The sequence below is a fragment of the Corvus hawaiiensis genome, chromosome 6 (assembly GCF_020740725.1).
Source record: "Corvus hawaiiensis isolate bCorHaw1 chromosome 6, bCorHaw1.pri.cur, whole genome shotgun sequence".
Classification (NCBI taxonomy): domain Eukaryota; kingdom Metazoa; phylum Chordata; class Aves; order Passeriformes; family Corvidae; genus Corvus; species Corvus hawaiiensis.
Window position 1 is genome coordinate 7,990,799 of NC_063218.1, and position 18,175 is coordinate 8,008,973.

At 43.3% G+C, this 18,175-nt stretch overlaps 1 protein-coding gene across 2 annotated transcripts in view; it reads left to right on the forward strand.

The window, feature by feature from the left end:
• Positions 1-13,380, forward strand: part of NUDT14 (nudix hydrolase 14) — a 60,532-nt gene extending 47,152 nt beyond the window's left edge. For both annotated transcript variants that reach the window (XM_048307678.1, XM_048307679.1), the window contains 2 exons: positions 218-455; positions 11,350-13,380. In XM_048307678.1, coding sequence (XP_048163635.1) covers positions 218-455; positions 11,350-11,590 — 479 coding nt within the window. In that variant the 3' untranslated portion in view covers positions 11,591-13,380. The remainder of the gene's footprint in view (positions 1-217; positions 456-11,349) is intronic.
• The last annotated feature ends 4,795 nt before the right edge of the window (positions 13,381-18,175 follow it).

An 18,175-nucleotide genomic window follows, 5' to 3' on the forward strand; every position in this document is an offset into this window, starting at 1 on the left:
ATGTGGCAAGAGAACCTTTGTTCTTTAAAATGCCAGTTTTGTATGTCATTATTTTAGCAGATAACACAGCCGAATTCCTCGTTACTCTCAAGTACTCTCATGGTTGTGAATTTTCAAGCAAAATTTGTCTACCACCCTTTATTCTACTTAATATGAATAAACTAACATTCTGCCCCTTGTATCTTTCTCTTTTGTGTTTTGGGGGTTTTTTTTAAAGCTGTTTACATGTGTGAAGTAGAAAGGCATCATCCTCAAGTCTTTCAGAATCAGGGCAAGGAGAGCTTCGCTTCCCTGGAGAATCCCTTACCTGCAGTGGTTGGAGTCACCTATGAACTCTGTGCTGGCATTGTGGACAAGCCAGGCCTTTCTTTAGAAGAAATTGCTTGTGAGGAAGTCTTGGAAGAGTGTGGCTATCGCGTTTCCATTGCAGACCTCAGGAGGATCACTTCGTACAGGTAAATAGCAGCAAGTTAAAACACCTTGCATTTCATTGTTGCACAGATTGCTGAAGTGGCCTGAATGTTCCCTCTTCCCTAATTTAAGCAGTGTGTTGGAGGAACATGGACATCTGAAGGTACCAGAAAGGTATAATTTTTAGCAAGTGAGAGGAGTATTTACAGAAATGTCAGGAATTTTAAATATCATATAATCAGTATGATAATTACGGGATTGAATTTCCGGGAAGAATCGTACTATTGTGACTTATTCTAAAGACTATTAGAGCAGGGAAAAGTTGCATTGGGCTCTTCAGAGCAGTTTGTTACAGCACTAGAAAACAACCCATCCTAACTATGGTAGGTGTTTTCCGTCTCTGATTCTTATTGTTCAGATTAACAGTAGAAACTGCCCAAGATGCTCTCTGATTAAGCTTTAACATGATTTTGCAGAAGCATGAGAACCTGTGCCACTACATCTCTTCATAGTATTTAGTGTGTAATTAAAGCTTCTTTGAATTGGATAATAATTATTGTTATATATGAAGATTTTGCTGATTTGACTGAGAAAATTATTACACTGTATTTTTGCAGGGTTTCAAATAGTTATTGAAATAGTTTTTAACATGTTTTAAAATATTCATTAGGAGTAAAGGGGAAAATTAATATGTAAGTGGAAAAATAAAAAATGTGAGTTGTTGGTGAAAAAAAAACCCTCAACAGAAACTTTGCACACAGCTTTAATCCTATTATATCTCATTCCCACCTTTTAGTATTGTTATCCAAAATGTATGTATGTTTGTATTTTACAGAGAAAGCAGCAGGTTTTTTACTTTCTTTATTTTACTTGACATCTCCATTGAACTAGGCCCTGTCATTGGTTTTTAATTTGGGAATTGAATACAAATCCACAGCTGTCAATCCTGGCAAATGTTATTTCCTGCTGGATTAACAAGCAGTGCTTCTGTTGAGGGGAGGGGGTGAATCACAGGAGCTGTCTTTTACAACTCATTGAAACCAGATTAAGGGTTTGTTCTACTGAAAGAAAAAGTGTCTTCCAGATTTATGAGCAAAAGCTGTCTATAGAATTTCATAGGCTGGGTGACACTGACAGGCTGCTGCATGCAGATATATAAATATGTGTATGTATGTATGTGCATACAAATGTAAAACAGGAAAAGTAGAATACAATTTCTGTAGCTGTAGGAGGTTGTAACTTCAGTGTAGAAGTTTAACTCAATATTAACGATTTTTATCTGCCTAAAACTCTTATGTTGTGGTCTTGATAAATGTCTTTGTTTGTTACAGGTGGTTGTTCATTCCGTTGCCATTTTTTTTTTTTGATTGCACTGACTTGTGAAGAGTGTATACAATTTGGGTTTTCTTTGCTGAGACCCTTGCAAAGGGCTCGTAATCCTCCATTGTCCATGTGGACACAGCTTTCTGCCCATGGAGATCCATGCTGAAGTCAGAAGGGCCTGTATAATATTTACATTTTTAAATTAATGTGAAAAGTTGCCTCAAAGATGATATTTTACAGTTTTTTGTTCGATTTCCCATGCTCTATATTAGGATTTTATTCTCAATGTTTTGGTATTCCCATTAGGAGTGTCCTGTTCTTTCTCCCACCAAGGATTGGCATATCTTTCTGATTCTTGAGGATTTGATGCAAAGACAGGAAGTAATCGGTTGCTTTATGGTCTCCTAAAGACATTTTTTCTGTAATGGCTTTATTACATATAAGAATTCCTGGGCATTTTCCAAGTGTAGCAGGTTTTTCCAAATGGTCAATGCTGCTGTTTCATGCTGTGGCTGTCAATACAAAGCACAGGCATAAAGCATTGCATTAATGCATATGCATGCCATTACAATTACAGTGCATCCTGCACTTCTGCTCTTATCTGCCATCCCAGCAATCTGTGTAATAGTTGCTCTGCATTATTTATTGACCCAGTGCCTCAGGTCAGAGTTTTGGGGGGCTCTCTCTAGATGGCTCCTCTTCCAAAGATCAGCCCGAGCCGGACTGACACCAGTTGTGACAAATGTGCAACTGTGCTTTCTCTCAAATCTGATCATTCCATGGCGTGTCTTGGAGGGTTTTGGCATTCTGTCTGAAGTATCTTACCTGTCTGTACCACAAGCAACTTTTCCCTCATGTCTTGCCTAAATTTCCCTTTCTCTACTTCAAGACTGATACTTACTACTCTGTCCCCAGTGGACATGAAGTATTTCTGCACCTTCCACCTATTTGTTAAAACATGCTCCCTTAATTTTAATTTTGGCCTATGCAAAACTATTTTAGTTGATTTAGTCTTTCTCTTTAGATCATGTTTTCTAGATATCTGATCATTCCTTCTGCTGTCCTCTGCCTTCTCTCCATCTGGTCTGCATATTTCTTAAAAACTTAGTGCCCAAAGTGGATCACAGTACTTTAGTGGGGGCTTTCCTAGGTAGAGTGGAAGCATTATCTCCCCTAATCTCACAGATCATTCTTTATACTCTGGAGTTTGTTGTTTGTCTTTTTTGCAGAGGCATTACATTACTAGTATAATTTGTCTTCCACAAGGCCTCCCCTATCTCAGAACTAGGAATTGAACTTGATGATCCTTGTGGGTCCCTTCCAACTCAGAATATTCTCTGATTCTGCATTGTCATTCACCTCCTGTCCATATTCTGTGTCATCACAGCCTTTGATTTGAAAGCAGGGAGTTGTCTTGTATTCCTAATGACACCCCTTTCTGGAATCATGGTCATGAGAAGGAAATTGCCTGCCTGGAATAAAAGCAGGAGTTGAGCTAGACCTGACAGAAGGACACAAAAAGCTGAAAACACATCAAATGTAAAGGGAGAGATGGTTTTGGCTGGGGTGGTCAGTACAGTTCTGTGCCTAATGGATTAAGAAAGATAGCAGATAGACAATTCATAGGGAGAACTTAGACTATGGGGAAAGATGGAATAGAAAAACCTTGAGTGGAAAAAGAGGAAGAAGAGATGAAGGAACAATGCAGAGAAAAATCATAGACTGGGAACTAAATGGACCTGGGGAAAGTACATTGATTGTGGTGGAGAATAATTCTCTGTAAGGAAATGAGGAAAGTACTTAGGCTGTATTCAACTTTGCTCTGTTCTCAAGCAGTGGGAACTGTAAGGGTTAGAGGCAATCTGAAGATACCAGGGGCTTTCCTCATTTATTATCAGGGCCTGTAGCAGTGGTTTTGGGGGATTTTTTTAGTGTTTCTCACCTAATCTGGAAAGTGTGAGCCCAGTCCTGCCACGGGTAATTCCTACACATGCAGGTAACCCACTGGACTCCATTATTAAGCTCTGTTGAAGCTCCAGTGACTTAATACTCGTCACATAGAAGTCAGGCGCTGAATTAAGCAGATCTCAGACTTAATTACCTTGAATGATCCACAGAGGAGCTGTGGAGTCAATGAGGAATCAGGAAGGAAGGCAGGAGCTGGGGAATTTACGCCATTTGAGTAAGAATCTTTGGAACAAGTTGTTCCAGCAGCAGGAGGACAGTATGGTGTGGGTGAGTGAAGGAGGCTAGACTGGGGGCAGGTAACGAGAAACACAAACATATTTAGAGGGACTTGACTGGAGGAGGACAGAGGAATCACACTTCGAAAATCAGAAATATCTGTTCCTATTATAGAAAAATGCCAGACAGGAGGTGAATTGAAATGCAGATGGTGCATGTTGCTGTGTACATAGAGGAGTGATCATTCTGAAAAGAATCTGTATTGTTTGCAGCCTGTGTGGTGGGTTTCTTCTCATCATCACTACACAAATTTCTACTTTTGTGCTTGGCATTCAGTAACTTCATTTTGGTATTGCAAAAAGTTCGGTTTAAATTATGGCAGCAGCTAATTTACTTTTGGAGGCTTCCAGAAATTTTGGTGGACGCTGGTGTCTTGAGTTCTTGTCAGTTGTATGTATGGCATCAGTCAAAAATAGCATAGGTGGTAGATGTGAGGGGTGTAAAGGAATCACTTTGCTCAATAATAAAATAACAAAATGAAGCTAATCCTATCATAGTATAATTATGAACTGAGGGTTCATGAAGGCTGAAGGGTGCCAGTTAAATTGTCCATTAGTAAAAGTTCTAAAAGAAATCTGTGAGCTTCCCTTAATGTTTGGGGTTTTTTTCACAAATGCAAAATTTTTTAGGTAAACAATTTACCTTGGACTTACTCATGTATCAGATACAGCAATTTTTCTATCTGCCATGATCTCCCAGCAGTTTTCAGATTGAATCCCATATGCTGAAATTCATCTGTGAGTTAGTTTCTTAGGATGAAGTACTTCCAGCTATCTTCCTTGAGACTTGTTTTCTTACAAGACACAGGCAGGGAAATAAGTTGTTGATGATGATGATGATGATGATGTTATTGCTATTGCAAAGTATTTTCTTTTAGTTCTTGAAACTGTTGGTTTTCTTGAAGAATAATTGGACTTCAATAACACCTCAGAACATCAGAGTTTCTGGTTCAACTTCCTTTTCCCTTCATTACATCCTTTTATCCCAGAGACTGTAAAAAACTCTTGGCTCTGACCCGGATACTATAGGAGCTGTAGGTTCTCAGCCCTGCTGCAAAGAAATCAGATGGATTAGTTTAAAGGCCTGGCTGTATTAAAATAGGTACTTACTTTAATCTTCCTACATTTGATTTTTTTCCCAAAGTGTACAAGACGAGCATTCAGAGAATTAATATTGGGTGTTCCAATTACTGTGCCATGGCTTTTAGCCTCTGTGCAATGAGGTAAAAATGGTTTGTATTCACAGGTTTTTATGTAGAAGGAATAATAGCCCTGAAAATGTTGGAGTACATTATAATTAGAAAGATCACCTGCTATTACACCTGTTGGGTGATGGCATAATGTAATATAATTTTATGTTAATTACTTCTGTGCTTTTTTCCCTGCACCTGCTGCTTATGATGTCAGAACTGTACAAAGGTCCTAAGAAGTGACAATAGGAGCTGCATGTCACTGATCATCAGTTTACATGTTGCATGCCCAACTGGATCTTGATTTAAGCGTAAATAACAGAGATTTGTGTCACATTTATTTGTAAACATGAATTATGTATTCACTCTGTACCCAAATTCTGCATCCAGATGGCTTATGTCTTATAAAAGGATATGTTTCTTTCAGGAATTTGCACATTAACTATGTAAGATTAAAACAAAAAAAATACATATATTTCTGTGTTGATAGGAATGCTGATTGTTTATAGATTGTGTATTTCTTTAATATTAACACATTACAAGAAATTTAGCCTTTAATTGCTGTCTGTCAGACGTCTGAACTAAAGTAATAAGTCTTCACAAGGATAAGGCAATTTATTTGTTCCCCATGTTGCAGCAGAGGAGTAGAATATAAAGTATTGTTTCTTTTCTCATACATGCTTGTTTCTTCAAATTAAAAGTTTAATATTTATGCACATGATACTTATGAATGAGATAATTGGTTGGCATAGGCAAGCACCCAGACCTGAGAAAAAGGCAAAGCTAATCTGAAATGCAAGCTTTGAATTTTGACCCTGATTACCAACATGTTTGTGTGTGGACATGCACACGTGTGTGCACACTCAGTGTGAAGAAAAAACTCACTGACTGTTGGCAATCTCAATCTCATTTGTGGCTTCAGACACTACTAAACCCTTTTTTTAAGCCATAAGATGCTGTTTCTCCACCTCTGATAAAAAACGTATGTACTGTATCTTTATGCTTGTGAACTTAGATAGGACGAGTGAAAAGTCCCATTTTGTGAGCTGGATTTCATGTGCTGTGTACTTCCTCATGCATTTGATAAAAGGGAAGAGTTAAAGGCTTTTTGGTAGCTGCTATTGCCGTTTTCAAAAACAGATTGGAGTGACAGTCTGTCTCCTGTGTTTCCCCTGGTCTGAGAAGGAAGTAGATGGAAATACTGTAATTAAAACCTGGTGCTGCCAGCCAGTCCCACCCCTGGGCGGGAGGTGAGACGTGCTTCACAGTCATTCTGCAGAAGCTCCTTCTCTGGTGTGATGTTGCCTAAAAGTGTGTTGCCCAAGGCTTTAAAAGCCATAGCATGATTTAATCTCACTGTTCAAGTGTTTTATTCAAAATGAAATACGGGAAGGCAGCATACAATCTTGTTTTGATGTGTTAAACTTACATGTAAGTTACTATTGTGATGAAAACCATACGGCTTTGGTATCCTTACTTTGACATGCTTACATTCCTAGACGTGCTGTTGTCAAAGGTAATGGAGGTTTCTAACTGTCTGAAGCAATGCAGAAAGTTCAGTGCTAATAGTGTTTCAGGGTTTAAAATCTCTCTGTTGAAATTACAGGCCTTGTGAGCTTAAGCCCTAATGACTTGACAAGGAGTATTTGTCAGCCATGTAGCTGTTAATTGGAGCGACCATAAACTCCTCGGAGGAAACTGATCCTCACGATAAAGAGGCAAGGAAAACCGAGCTGTGTTTTGCGCAGATCATTTGCATTTGTCCCACAGTGGCAAATAAGTCAAGCACCGTGCAGACACATCAGAATACAGCTGGAACAGTCAGCTAGGTCAAGCCAGGCTTAGTAGGTCTGGGTCAGTGCGAGCCGTGATATGCCGGGTTTGGGCAGCACGGTGCTAAACTCTGGACTGACACCGAAGCCTGAAGTCTCACCGTGGACTGGTGCTGAGTTCAGACCTGCTCACCCTCCCCCCACCCAAGCCTCTCTTGTCCCAGGAAGGCACCTTTATCAGGAAGGTGGCTTTCCCAGGGTGAAACTCATCACTTGCAGCTCGGGTGTGCTGACCCCTGTGATTTCCACAGATGCAAAGCTAATGAATATAGCTGTAATCTGTTAATAGGTGACTCATTTCAGACCATGGCAAAAGTGTTTATTTGTAGTGGGAAATACTGGGGTAAGGAAAAGCGTATGTTACAGATGTGGGACAGAGGAAGATGGTAGCAAAAAGAGGAGTATAAATATGAGTAAAGGCACATCAAAATTCCTTAAGCATCATACTCAGAAAGTGCAGGTAATTATGAAAAAGCACAGGAAATTCCTAGTGACAGATAAACCTGAAAGCACACTGCAAACGTAATATTTCCTGTAGCCTATGCACCAGTCAGACCCACCTTCTCCCTCTCTGCTCTCTTCCTCCTCTGCACCAGTACCCAAAATCATTGCAACGTACAATGTTTTGCAAGGTTATATGGAAAAACACTTTATTACTTCAACCAGAACAGCTTCAAAGCAACAAACCTAACTTCTGATTTCTATAAAAGCCAAAGGTACTAAGACAGACAAAATGTGAATAGCATTGATTTTTGTGCAATTTTCTAAGGACAAGCAGGATACATTAGCAGTCTGGAAATGTCGTGAAAGACAGCAGTAAGCAATACTGGAGAATATTTAATTTAGTAAAGGGCAGTCCATATGGATCTATGCAAAAATGATCAACTGGCAGTGTAAGCCAGAGCATTTAGAGAATGAAATACCAAGTGAAAAAAGGTACGATATTTGCCTCTTGCAAGAATTAAAGTATATTTCTGTATCTTTCAACTTCTTTCTGAAACCATTGAAATGGTCTTTTAGAATCACAGACTAGTAGAATATACTGAGCTGGAAGGGACCTACATGGATCATCAAGTACAGCTCCTGACCCTGCACAGGACACTGCAAGGGTTGCACCATGTGCCCGAGAGCGTTGTCCAAAGGCTTGAGCCCTGTCAGGCTTGGGGCTGTGACCACTGCCCTGGGGTGCCTGTTCCAGTGCCCCACCACCCTCTGGATGAAGAACATTTTTCTAACATCCAACCTAAACCTCTCCTGACTCAGCTTCATGCTGTTTCCTCAGGTCCTGTCACTGACCATGAGAGTGAAGAGATCACTGTCTGTCCCTCTGCTGCCCCTCGTGAGGATGTTGAAAACCCCATTGAGGTCTCCCCTCAGTCTTCTCTTCTCCAGGCTGAACAGACCAAGTGACCTCAGCTGCTCCTCATAAGGATTCCCCACCAGACCCTTCAGTATTCTTGTGGTCTCCTCTGGATGCTCTCTAATAGCTCAACATCTTTATAATATTGTGGCACCCAAAACTGCCCCCAGCACTTGAGGTGAGGCTGCCCCAGAGCAGAGCAGAGCAGGACAATCCCTTCCCTTGCCCAGCTGGTGATGCTGTGCCTGATACACCCCAGGACAGGGATATCCCCGATACACCTGGCTGCCAGGGCACTGCTGACTCATGTTCAACTTGCCATCGACCAAGACCTCCCTTCCCACAGTGCTGCTCTCCAGCCTCTCATTCCCCAGTCTGTCCATACATCCAGGGTTGCCAACCATTGCAGGTGCAAAATCCAGCACTTGGCCTTGTTAAACTTCGTATGGTTGGTAATTGCTGATTTTTAATTTGTTGAGGTCTCTCTGCAGGGCCTCTCCACCCTTGGGGGAGTCAACAGCTCCTCCCAGTTTAGTATCATCAAATCGGGAGGAACTGTCAACGCCCTTGAGGGAGATTAGTTAGACAACAAATTAAAGCAGTGAAGATGTTTATAAATAACATCCTGCAACAGTCTGCAAAGTCACCATCTCAATAGTGAAGGGATTCTAGGTAGGCTTAGAAATGTTAGATTTGCTGGTTTGGGGAGAAAAGAGTAGAACAGAATATCGCAAGTAGTAGTACCAGCATTCTTTAATTTTAAAGAAGTTTTTGGAAGTTGGAAGTTTGGATTGTTTTTATCACTTTGTAACGAATATCTTGTGGCAAAGTTGCACCAGAGAAGAGTAAGTTAGGTAATCAAGTAACAGAGAATGAGCATGTGGGCGTGTCCTCCTTTGAATATATATTGTTACAACTTTTGTTGGTTTGTGTGGCTAATTATAAGCCAATAGATGTGAAGAAATGCCATAACTTTGGATATTGTAACAAAGGAAAGGCATTGTATCCAGGACTTTCATCTTTTCAAGGATATTCAGTGTAGTAGCTACTCTTGATATATTTAGTTCATAAGAACAGAGTATCATATGAGTAAGTACAATGAAATAACACCATATGGAAACCACTCCCTGCTGTTTGAGCTGTGGTGGCAAGAACCTAAATTTTATGGTGTAGCGCCTTGGAAATTGGTTTTCCTTTACTTTAGAGAAAAGATGTGTGAACTCCTGATTTCCACGGCTGTAGTTTTTCGTAAGTAAATGGGCACAGGTGCTGTAGAAGGAGATTATGCTATAAATAATCAAGCCAGAACTTCTCATAGAAGGGCTTCTTAAATAAAGTCTCTGGTTTTGTATGTAACCTTTGAAAAATATCAAGTAGACATGGAAATACTCAGGATCATTTTCATTCTCCATGTGGGGCACCCCAGATGAAGGTGTCAGACTTGACACTCATCATAACTAACAAGACATTAAATATATTATACACAGCCCTGTGTTTTTCATGGAACCTGTGATGACCAGCAAACTGCATTCTTTGTCTTGAAAATTTTACAGTTGTTTAAAATGTGTATCAAAAAACCCAGTCCTGACACTGGAATAAAGTGATGAGCACAGAATAAAAGAGGTCCAGTATCAGCCCTTAGCGTTCCTGAAAATGCCAAAGGTGGTTAAGTTTCTTTTCACAGATGTACAGGAATGATCCTGGAGGGGTGAAGCGTCTTGTCCAAACTCACAGAATGTATCAGAAGTAATTTTAGGAAAAGAATTCACTGGTTTGCTCCCTATTCAGTATTTTTTAAAAGTCTATATTGATGTAAGAAACCAACTTCAATAGTCACTATTAGAAACAAACTTCAATAGTCACTATTAATTCCCCAAACAAAATAATTGCCACTGTTCTTAGAAAATTGAGAGACAAATGATTAATTCCTGCTATGGGGTGTGATGTGTGCTGGATTAACTGAAAGATTTAGTTGCCTAATGGTTGGGTAAATCTGGATATACGCTCTAAGATCATAACACTGCGACAAATCTGAGAATCCTCTATATGTGTAATAATATGGAAGCTAATTTTTCATCTTGCCCTAATGCCTCATTCATAGTTTCAGTGAACTTTGGATCCAGATTTAATGTGAAAAATCGCCTGTAATCATGTGAAATGAAGAAATTGCGATTACAATGTGAATATTTTCTTGGAAGGACTAAATGAGTGGATTATGTACTTATCCCTTATTTAATAATACCTAAATTAAATAGTCCTAAGGAAATAGAGGATTAACAAATAAGAAGTATAATACACAGCAAGCGGTCTAGCTGAAGAAAGACTACATAATCTGAAATATCCTCAACTAAATCCACTGGAGCAAATTTAGCAGGGAGACTGAATTACTTTGGACATGTGCGTGCTTACAGTGGTCCATTTGGGTCAAGGCTAAAGTTCAGGAAGGATAGAGAGCGAGTCTCAGACTGCCTTTCTCTTCTTTACCTATCCAGTCCATGAGTGGAGGACTCCAGCTGTGAATGGACATAATCCTCTTAAGAGTAAAAAATCTAAATATTTGTGTAAAAACAAGCAAACAAATGTAGCACGAAAGCACAGAGATAGACTGGGGAGCTTCTTCCTGTTGTTTGTGCATCTCTGTGAGTCATCCTGCACGTCTGCTCTCCCTGAGGTCAGCTGAAAGAACTTCTGTTGACTTCAGTGTATGTAGAACAACAGTTCACCAATACAAAACCTTTTTTCTTTTTGTATGTTCTCCCAAACTCGCATTTTTCCAAAGCTGCAGAATATCTTTGAAGATGGATCCATTTTATGTGGAACTGTATTCAAAAGTGTTGGTATTTCTGCATGAAAGTTGCAGTCATTTTCTGTCTCAATAATTCTGTCTCAATCGATTTCTGTCTTGCACATTAAGGACCCGGGGTTCCATTCCTAGCTCCTTGATGCCTTCTGGCTATCTAAAACAGTGTTTTCTCTCTGCTTTTTTCTAGGTCTGGAGTTGGTTTGACAGGTTCTAGGCAGACATTGTTTTATGCAGAAGTAAATGACCAGATGAGAACCAGTGGAGGAGGAGGCCAGCCAGAAGAAGGAGAGTTGATTGAAGTTGTGGAAATACCTTTAGAAGAATCCATGAAGTTTGCTTATGATGAGACTTTCCCGAAGACAATGGGTGTCATCTTCAGCTTCATGTGGTTCCACAACAACATAGCACCTAAACTACCCACAAAGTAAAGCACCATGATTAAAGGAAAGCTTTTCTGCTGGTACTGTGCATGCAGAAAGCTGTAAATCTGCCTGCCTCAATCAATTCAACTTCTCACAGAGCAGATCTTTCTTTAAATAAATTTGGAAGTAAAATCTGAGTTAAAATCTTTACACAATTTCGATTATTAACAAAACACTTACTGGCATCACTGGGAACACTTGGAGAGGCAAATGTTGATTCTTGTGCAAAGGTTAAGGGAGTGTGTCCAGTTCTCCTTTTTCACAGCACTGTGTTGAAGAGCTGCCCAGGCCCTCAGTGCAGCTGCCTCAGGAGCCTAGTCTGTACGTACTAGCAACTGTGTGTTCATTGTGATTTTTGACATTTTTTTGAAGAAAGCAGCAAACCTTAACATCCACAGATACCTTATCAATGTTCCTGAGTTCAGCACAGCTTTCAGAGAACAGCTTTCTGTGGTGTGTGGCTCCTGTGCAGAGGAGGCGTTTGCATTTCTGAACATGCAAACCTTTATTTTATAAGCAAACAGGTCTGTAAATCCTTCTGCTAACATGTCACTTTGACAATGGAGCAGCTGTAAGATTATGTGCTCCTATTTGTTGCCATTACAATGCTGGGCAGCAGTGATGGTGATGGAGGGGTGAAGGATGGGGGCTTCTGCTGGAACACATGCTTCTTTGTTTCCTTTATGGGCAATACTTGATAAATCAGATCAAACTTTGTCCTCTAGAGCAAGACCAGAGAGGCCGAATTCTTTTAATTTGACTATGAGGTGACTAACACAAGGGATTTCTCTGAGGTTTTCTGTGGTCTAAGTTTCCTTATCACCCAAATGGGAGTAGTGGGACTTACCCCTCTGATAACACTTCATGGAATCTAATAATTGGAAGTGCTTTATTGTGATTTTATCATGATTTATGCAGTTTACATGGAAGCCTGTGCAACCTGCACAGAAGTACTGAGCAACACAATTTGATTTAATAAAGTGGTCTAATTAGGACGTATAGTACTTGTTCTATCAGCATAGTTTGGATGTGGACTGTTTGTCATGTGAAACTATTGAGAGCATGAATGAAAGAGAATCAAGTCTGCCAATTTAATTATGCACTGGGTTATGTTATTCACTGACTTAATCAACATGCCCCCATTATATGTGCCTCCAAGAGTACTGAGGTGCTAAGTGTGTTTAGAAGAGGACTGCAAATATGCAAACTTGAACTTAACAGCTGGAATAAGTGCAGCAGAGGTGTCTGATGGTGTCCAGTGGCTGATTTTAAAGCACTGCATATCTAAATAGGTGTATAAATGAAACAGGGTTTTAAAAAAAGCTTTTAGAATTGCTGCTTGCTGGTTCTCCTACTGATAGGGAGGAAAGGTCCTTGGAAAGCCTCTGTCTGTGGAGCCAGACTTTGTGAAAGTTCAGACACAGCTGTGTTGAGCTGGGCCTGGTCCATGGTGAGTCAAGGGCTGAGTTATTGTGAGAAGCAAATAAATTCTGTCTGTCTGATGTATTTACATTGGAAGGTGTTTTAAGGTGGGGTCTCCACTGCTCTGTCTAGTACAGTGTGTCCTGATTGCTGCTGAGGCCTTTATGAACTACTACAGTCCATAGAATAAATAATGCCTTTTATTCCAGGCTGTAGTTACCAAAGTTTCTATTTGATTCCGTCAAAATTACTGGTCACACAGCAGCTTGTTATCTGTTAGAGTCAAGCTAATAAATGTGTGGGCATACATGTCAAAAGCCTTTTCTCTGTATAATGCAGTAATTGGGAAAAATAAAATATTTTGCCCCCTTCAAGGTGCTGTGACTGTGCCTCTTAACGTTACCAAACCTCCTCAAGGGCAGTTCCAGGCTTGCCAAAATCTGGCCCCAGCTCCTGCTGCTGGTCAGCAGGAGGCTGTTCCCCATCGCTCACCAGGGTGGGGGACTTGCAGGAGGTGTCTGCTGGGGCTGTGCAGGGTGACACCGAGGAGCCACCGCCACCAGAGCAGCAGCAGAGGCTTCTCAGGGGTGGGGTGTGAGCTGGAGGTCACGGTGTGGGAAGAGGGGGATGTGTGGTGGTGTGGAGGGAGTGTGGGGAGGGACTCCACAGGGATGGCAGGGTGGCATCAGTGCTCTGCTTGTTCTGACGTGACCTCACCAACGCAACCTACAGGCTTCAGAGTGCTTTTAGGCAGTTGATACCCGTGGATAATGATGATGGAGGGCAGTGGCATGAGCTGGGCAGTCCCTCAGCACTTGTCCATGATCTAGGCAGCCAGACAAGAAGCATTGTCCCCACCTCCCAGTCTGCTCCTCCCCAGGGGTCTACTGGGCACACACCAACAAAATCCTGGGGGATGCCGTGGCTCTGAGGCCTTTACACTCCAAGGGGTGCTGGATTCCATCCCTGTGCTCTGCCTCACCATCCTCGCAGTGTGCAATTCTCAAACACGCAGAACAGTCACCGGACTACTTTAATTTTCTTCCACAGTTTGGGACTTTTCCACAGAAACAGCAGTATAGTGAAAGCTGTGCATAAAGCAGTGGGGGATCTGGTGTTTGAATTTGTAATACTAGATATAAATGTGTCTTCAACCTTCTATTTCTTCCATGTTGATTTTGGTGGGAGTTTTTATAAGCAATTATGAAGGTTTGAAAATGTGGGACAAAGGGCTTGACCATGTTGGGGGTTTTTTTTTCCAAAACTGTAGATGATTCATATTTATAAAAATAAAGCTGGAACAATTCAGATGTCACTTCACTCATCAGGGCTCATGTCAGGGATCAGAAGTAGAGCAAATCCAATATACATCGGCCAAGCCAGGCAGGAAAAATTTCTTCTAATGGAATCTTGAAACCACATCTGTGTTTTAGATGAATCCTTTGGATGTGCCACCACACATACATCCATGGAGGGTGGGCAGTTAGCATAAAGCACGGTCCTCATTTGCTGCTAATGAATACTGGCTCCAGCCTGCAGAACTCTGATCTGATCTCATCCCACCATCCCCATGAGATCAGCATCTTTTATTGAGTACAATTGAGTGGTCCACATTTATAACACAAGTCTTAGAATCTCTGCCTTCTTTACGATTTGACTTTGAGATGTAGAAACAATCTAATGAACCTGAAGTTATGACTCAAGACTTCTAATGAAGCCTGGAATGATAAAATCTTCAATGCAGTGTCGCTGTCGGGCTCACTATCGGGTGGCATAAGAGAAGGCACCAGCACCTTGCAAGTCCATGGACCTCGTCTGTTACTGCTCTTTGCGACCCTATTTGTAAAGTGGCTGCAAGCCCTGAACTACTCCCAGCTCTCAAGAGCAGTGATATGATTAAAACCTCTTCTCCAAAAGGCTGCCAGTGTAAATAAGCGAGCTGAATGACCCCGTGGGGTTGGTGGGGTGCGGGATTCCCTGGGCGCGGGGATGCTCCCGCGCCGCTGGAAGCGCTCCCTGGCAGGCGGCCGCTCGCCTTTCCCCCTCCCTCATTACCATCCCTCGCTGCCAGCCATAAAAGCAGCGCTCCCGACTCCCCGCAGGGCCAGGGCCGGGGCCAGGCCAAGGGCAACCGAGATAATTGCTCCTGAAATACACGTGCCGACCGCGCAGGGCGGCCCGCTGGACAAATAGGGTTTTTGCTAAATTAGGACAATTGCCGAGCACGCTCCATCCCCTCGCCGGGGCTCTATACATAGATGAAAGGCACACCCAGTTGTGCAATCTGTTGCAATGGCACACCTGGTGCTGTCTGCAAGTCTATTCACAACCGTCAGCAGGTGCGACGTGGCCTTTGTGGCCATAAAAGTCTGTCTGGGCCGCCCCTGCTGTGCTCCCCGCGCTCTGGCAGGGGAGGCTGTCACAGATTAATGCGGTTGTTTGAAGCTGTTGGGAGCCACCGCCTGAAGCTCGGAGAGGCTTCAGGGGGATCAGAGCAAGGCCTGTGCACACAGGATGGATTTGCAGCTTCTGTCTTGGTGGCTGCGCCGGAGTGGAGGCAACAGGCAGGGCAGTGCTGCTGCCTGAGCAGGGACAGGGGACAAGAGCAACCTGATCAGAGGGGAGCTGTCCCTGCCCATGGCAGGGGGGTTGGAATCAGGTGATCTTTAAGGTCTCTTCCAGCACAATGATTCTATGATACAGCAGGTTCCCGGTTCTGCTCCCCCAGGAGCTGCCCAGTGGCCCTGGCATCAGGTACCAAAGATTTGCAATTGAGCCCCTATTTGGGCTCAGCCTCTCCAAAAAGGGTTTTGCTTGCTTTGCTTTGGGATGCCACATCTCACACAGCACAGCATTAAGGTGGAGCTCTGAGACCCCAGCCCCAATCCAGACTTGACTTTAATTTAAGGAAGGATGCCATGGACTTTGAAGTAGGTTTTAAGCAGGAGTTTTCATTCCCCCTGGGTCGTGCAAGATTTTGCTAGATACGAACAAAAAAAAAAAAAGATGCTCGAATCCCACCCTGCTACAAAAGGTACTTCTCAATTTGTCTAATCCTTCAGAGCCACTCTCACTTTTTAATTGGCAATGCATTTTTACAAGGACTTAAATGCTCTCGAGATGAATCATGAGGGAAGAGAGGAGAATTCATAGCAGCTAAATGGCCCAGATTTGTGGCTCTTGGAGCTCTCTGGCCTGCCTCGACTGGCTTCAGTGCATTTCTCGTAATTGGAAATACAATTGGATACATATTAAACCCTGCCAACCACGCGCAGTATTGCTGTGCTGCTGAAGTGCTCCATATCCTGTGCTGGCTTCAGTCTCTAATAAAACATTCAAAAGCAGTGACGCTCAGAGACACCCCTTTTGGACCCTTGGTTACAAGGAAAATGGGTTGGGAATGGGCAATGTGGGAGTGTCTGTCAACCATCATCATTAACAGTGGCCCTCATGCCCCAGCCTCGTTAACAGAAAAATCCCTGGGCTCCTCCTGTGCCCACCTGTGCGTCAGTTCTCAGGGTATGGGTTGATGGGTAGAGCATTCAACAGTAAGATAGCCATGATTTGATCCTTTTATGACAGCAAAATGTTGTTGTGTGTGGGAAACCCCTGGGGTTGAAGCCCTACCTGTGAGAGACTGACCCCTCCAAATGATGCCATCCGAGTGCATGTCCATGATGCAATGAACACAGCCTGGTTTTAACCCTGTTGCCTGGGACTTGCGGAGAGAGGCTTGGAAAAAAAAAATCGGTTTGTTAATACCCCTGACAATAACCCCAGAAGGACATCTCACCTGGCCCAAGGTGCCATGGAAGCATGTCTGATGAGCCTTACCCCAGTGCTTTTGGGGTGTCTGGCACAGCGCTGGCCTTTTCCAAAGTCCTCAAGAGGTGATGGTGGGCACAGATGATGCTGTGCTCTGTCTGTGGCACAGCCCAGCCACCTCCTCTGAAGTCCCCCCAGGGGCTGCAGGCAGGGGCTGGGGCCATGAAAATCTCTGTGCTCCGGCCTGCCAGTCCCCTCCAGAGCTCTAGCTGCTCCCATGGGCCTGGGGATGAGGACAGCTTTGGGACCAGAGTCACTAATCGGGTTTCCAATGTGCCTGGCCAGTGGAGGTGGCGGTAAATAAAAGGTGCCTCAATCTCCTGCCCAGCGTGTGGGTCCCTCCAGAGCCCTGCCCTGTTTTGTGGGGAGGGGCTGTTGGGGTAACACTTGCTCATGCAGCAATTGCTAAAATAACTGTTCAAGGCACAATCATGCTCTTGAGAGTGCTAGAAACAATTTAAGAAATGTTCTTGGGGCGAGTGGCGGGTGCTGTGCAAACAGCTCCCCAGGGTTTGTGCGAGGGGCCCCGGCTGCTGGCCCGCCTGGCCCCGCAGGAATGCACTCACACCGGATAACCCACACACTCCTTTTGTAACCTCCTTCCTTTGGTCCTTCAGGCTACCCCGCTCCCACCCTGGCGTTTGGTTGTCCTCCTTTTGCAATAAAATCAGGACAACAAAACCAGAGTTATTGCAAGCCCACGCCATGCTCTCTCCAGCGCCTCTTTTCTTGTCACTATGAGAGTGAGAGACTTCAGGAGGACTTCAGCACTCCCCATGGGTCTCCCCAGAGGCAAAACTTGGGTTTTGCTGCTCCCCAGATTCCGAGTTTCAGCAGGCTCTCAGTGGAAACTCGCTGGCCTGGCTGGGTTTGTGCCACAGCCCAAGCACTGCTGACCCCAGAGCTGGAGCTGCAGCAGGGGTGTGAAGGCTTGAGTTACAGCAATCCATCAGCTGCTCATCCTCTTGCCAGCCCCACTGCTCTTCTGCTATCAATCATGTGGGAGCCCCAGGGTGGGCTGGCAGCCCAGTTGCTCCCACTGTGGCAGGTTAGCAGGGTGACAGCAGCACAGGGGAGCCCTGAGCCTGCAGGGCCTGAATGCAGCCACCAGAGCTGGGACCTTCCAAAACAAATCTCCTTGGTCTTTGGGACTGGCATCAGGATCTGTCCCATCTCTTCCTGTCATTTTTGGGGTAGTTGAGGGGCCAGCATCAGGGCAAAGCAGCCAAAATCACATTCAAGGTTTGTGCTTAGTCATGGAAATGCTTGAGAAAATCCCATTTGCTGCAGTGAGCAACCTTTTGTCTGATATTTATGCAGTATCTGTTAGAGAGCGGGGAGAGG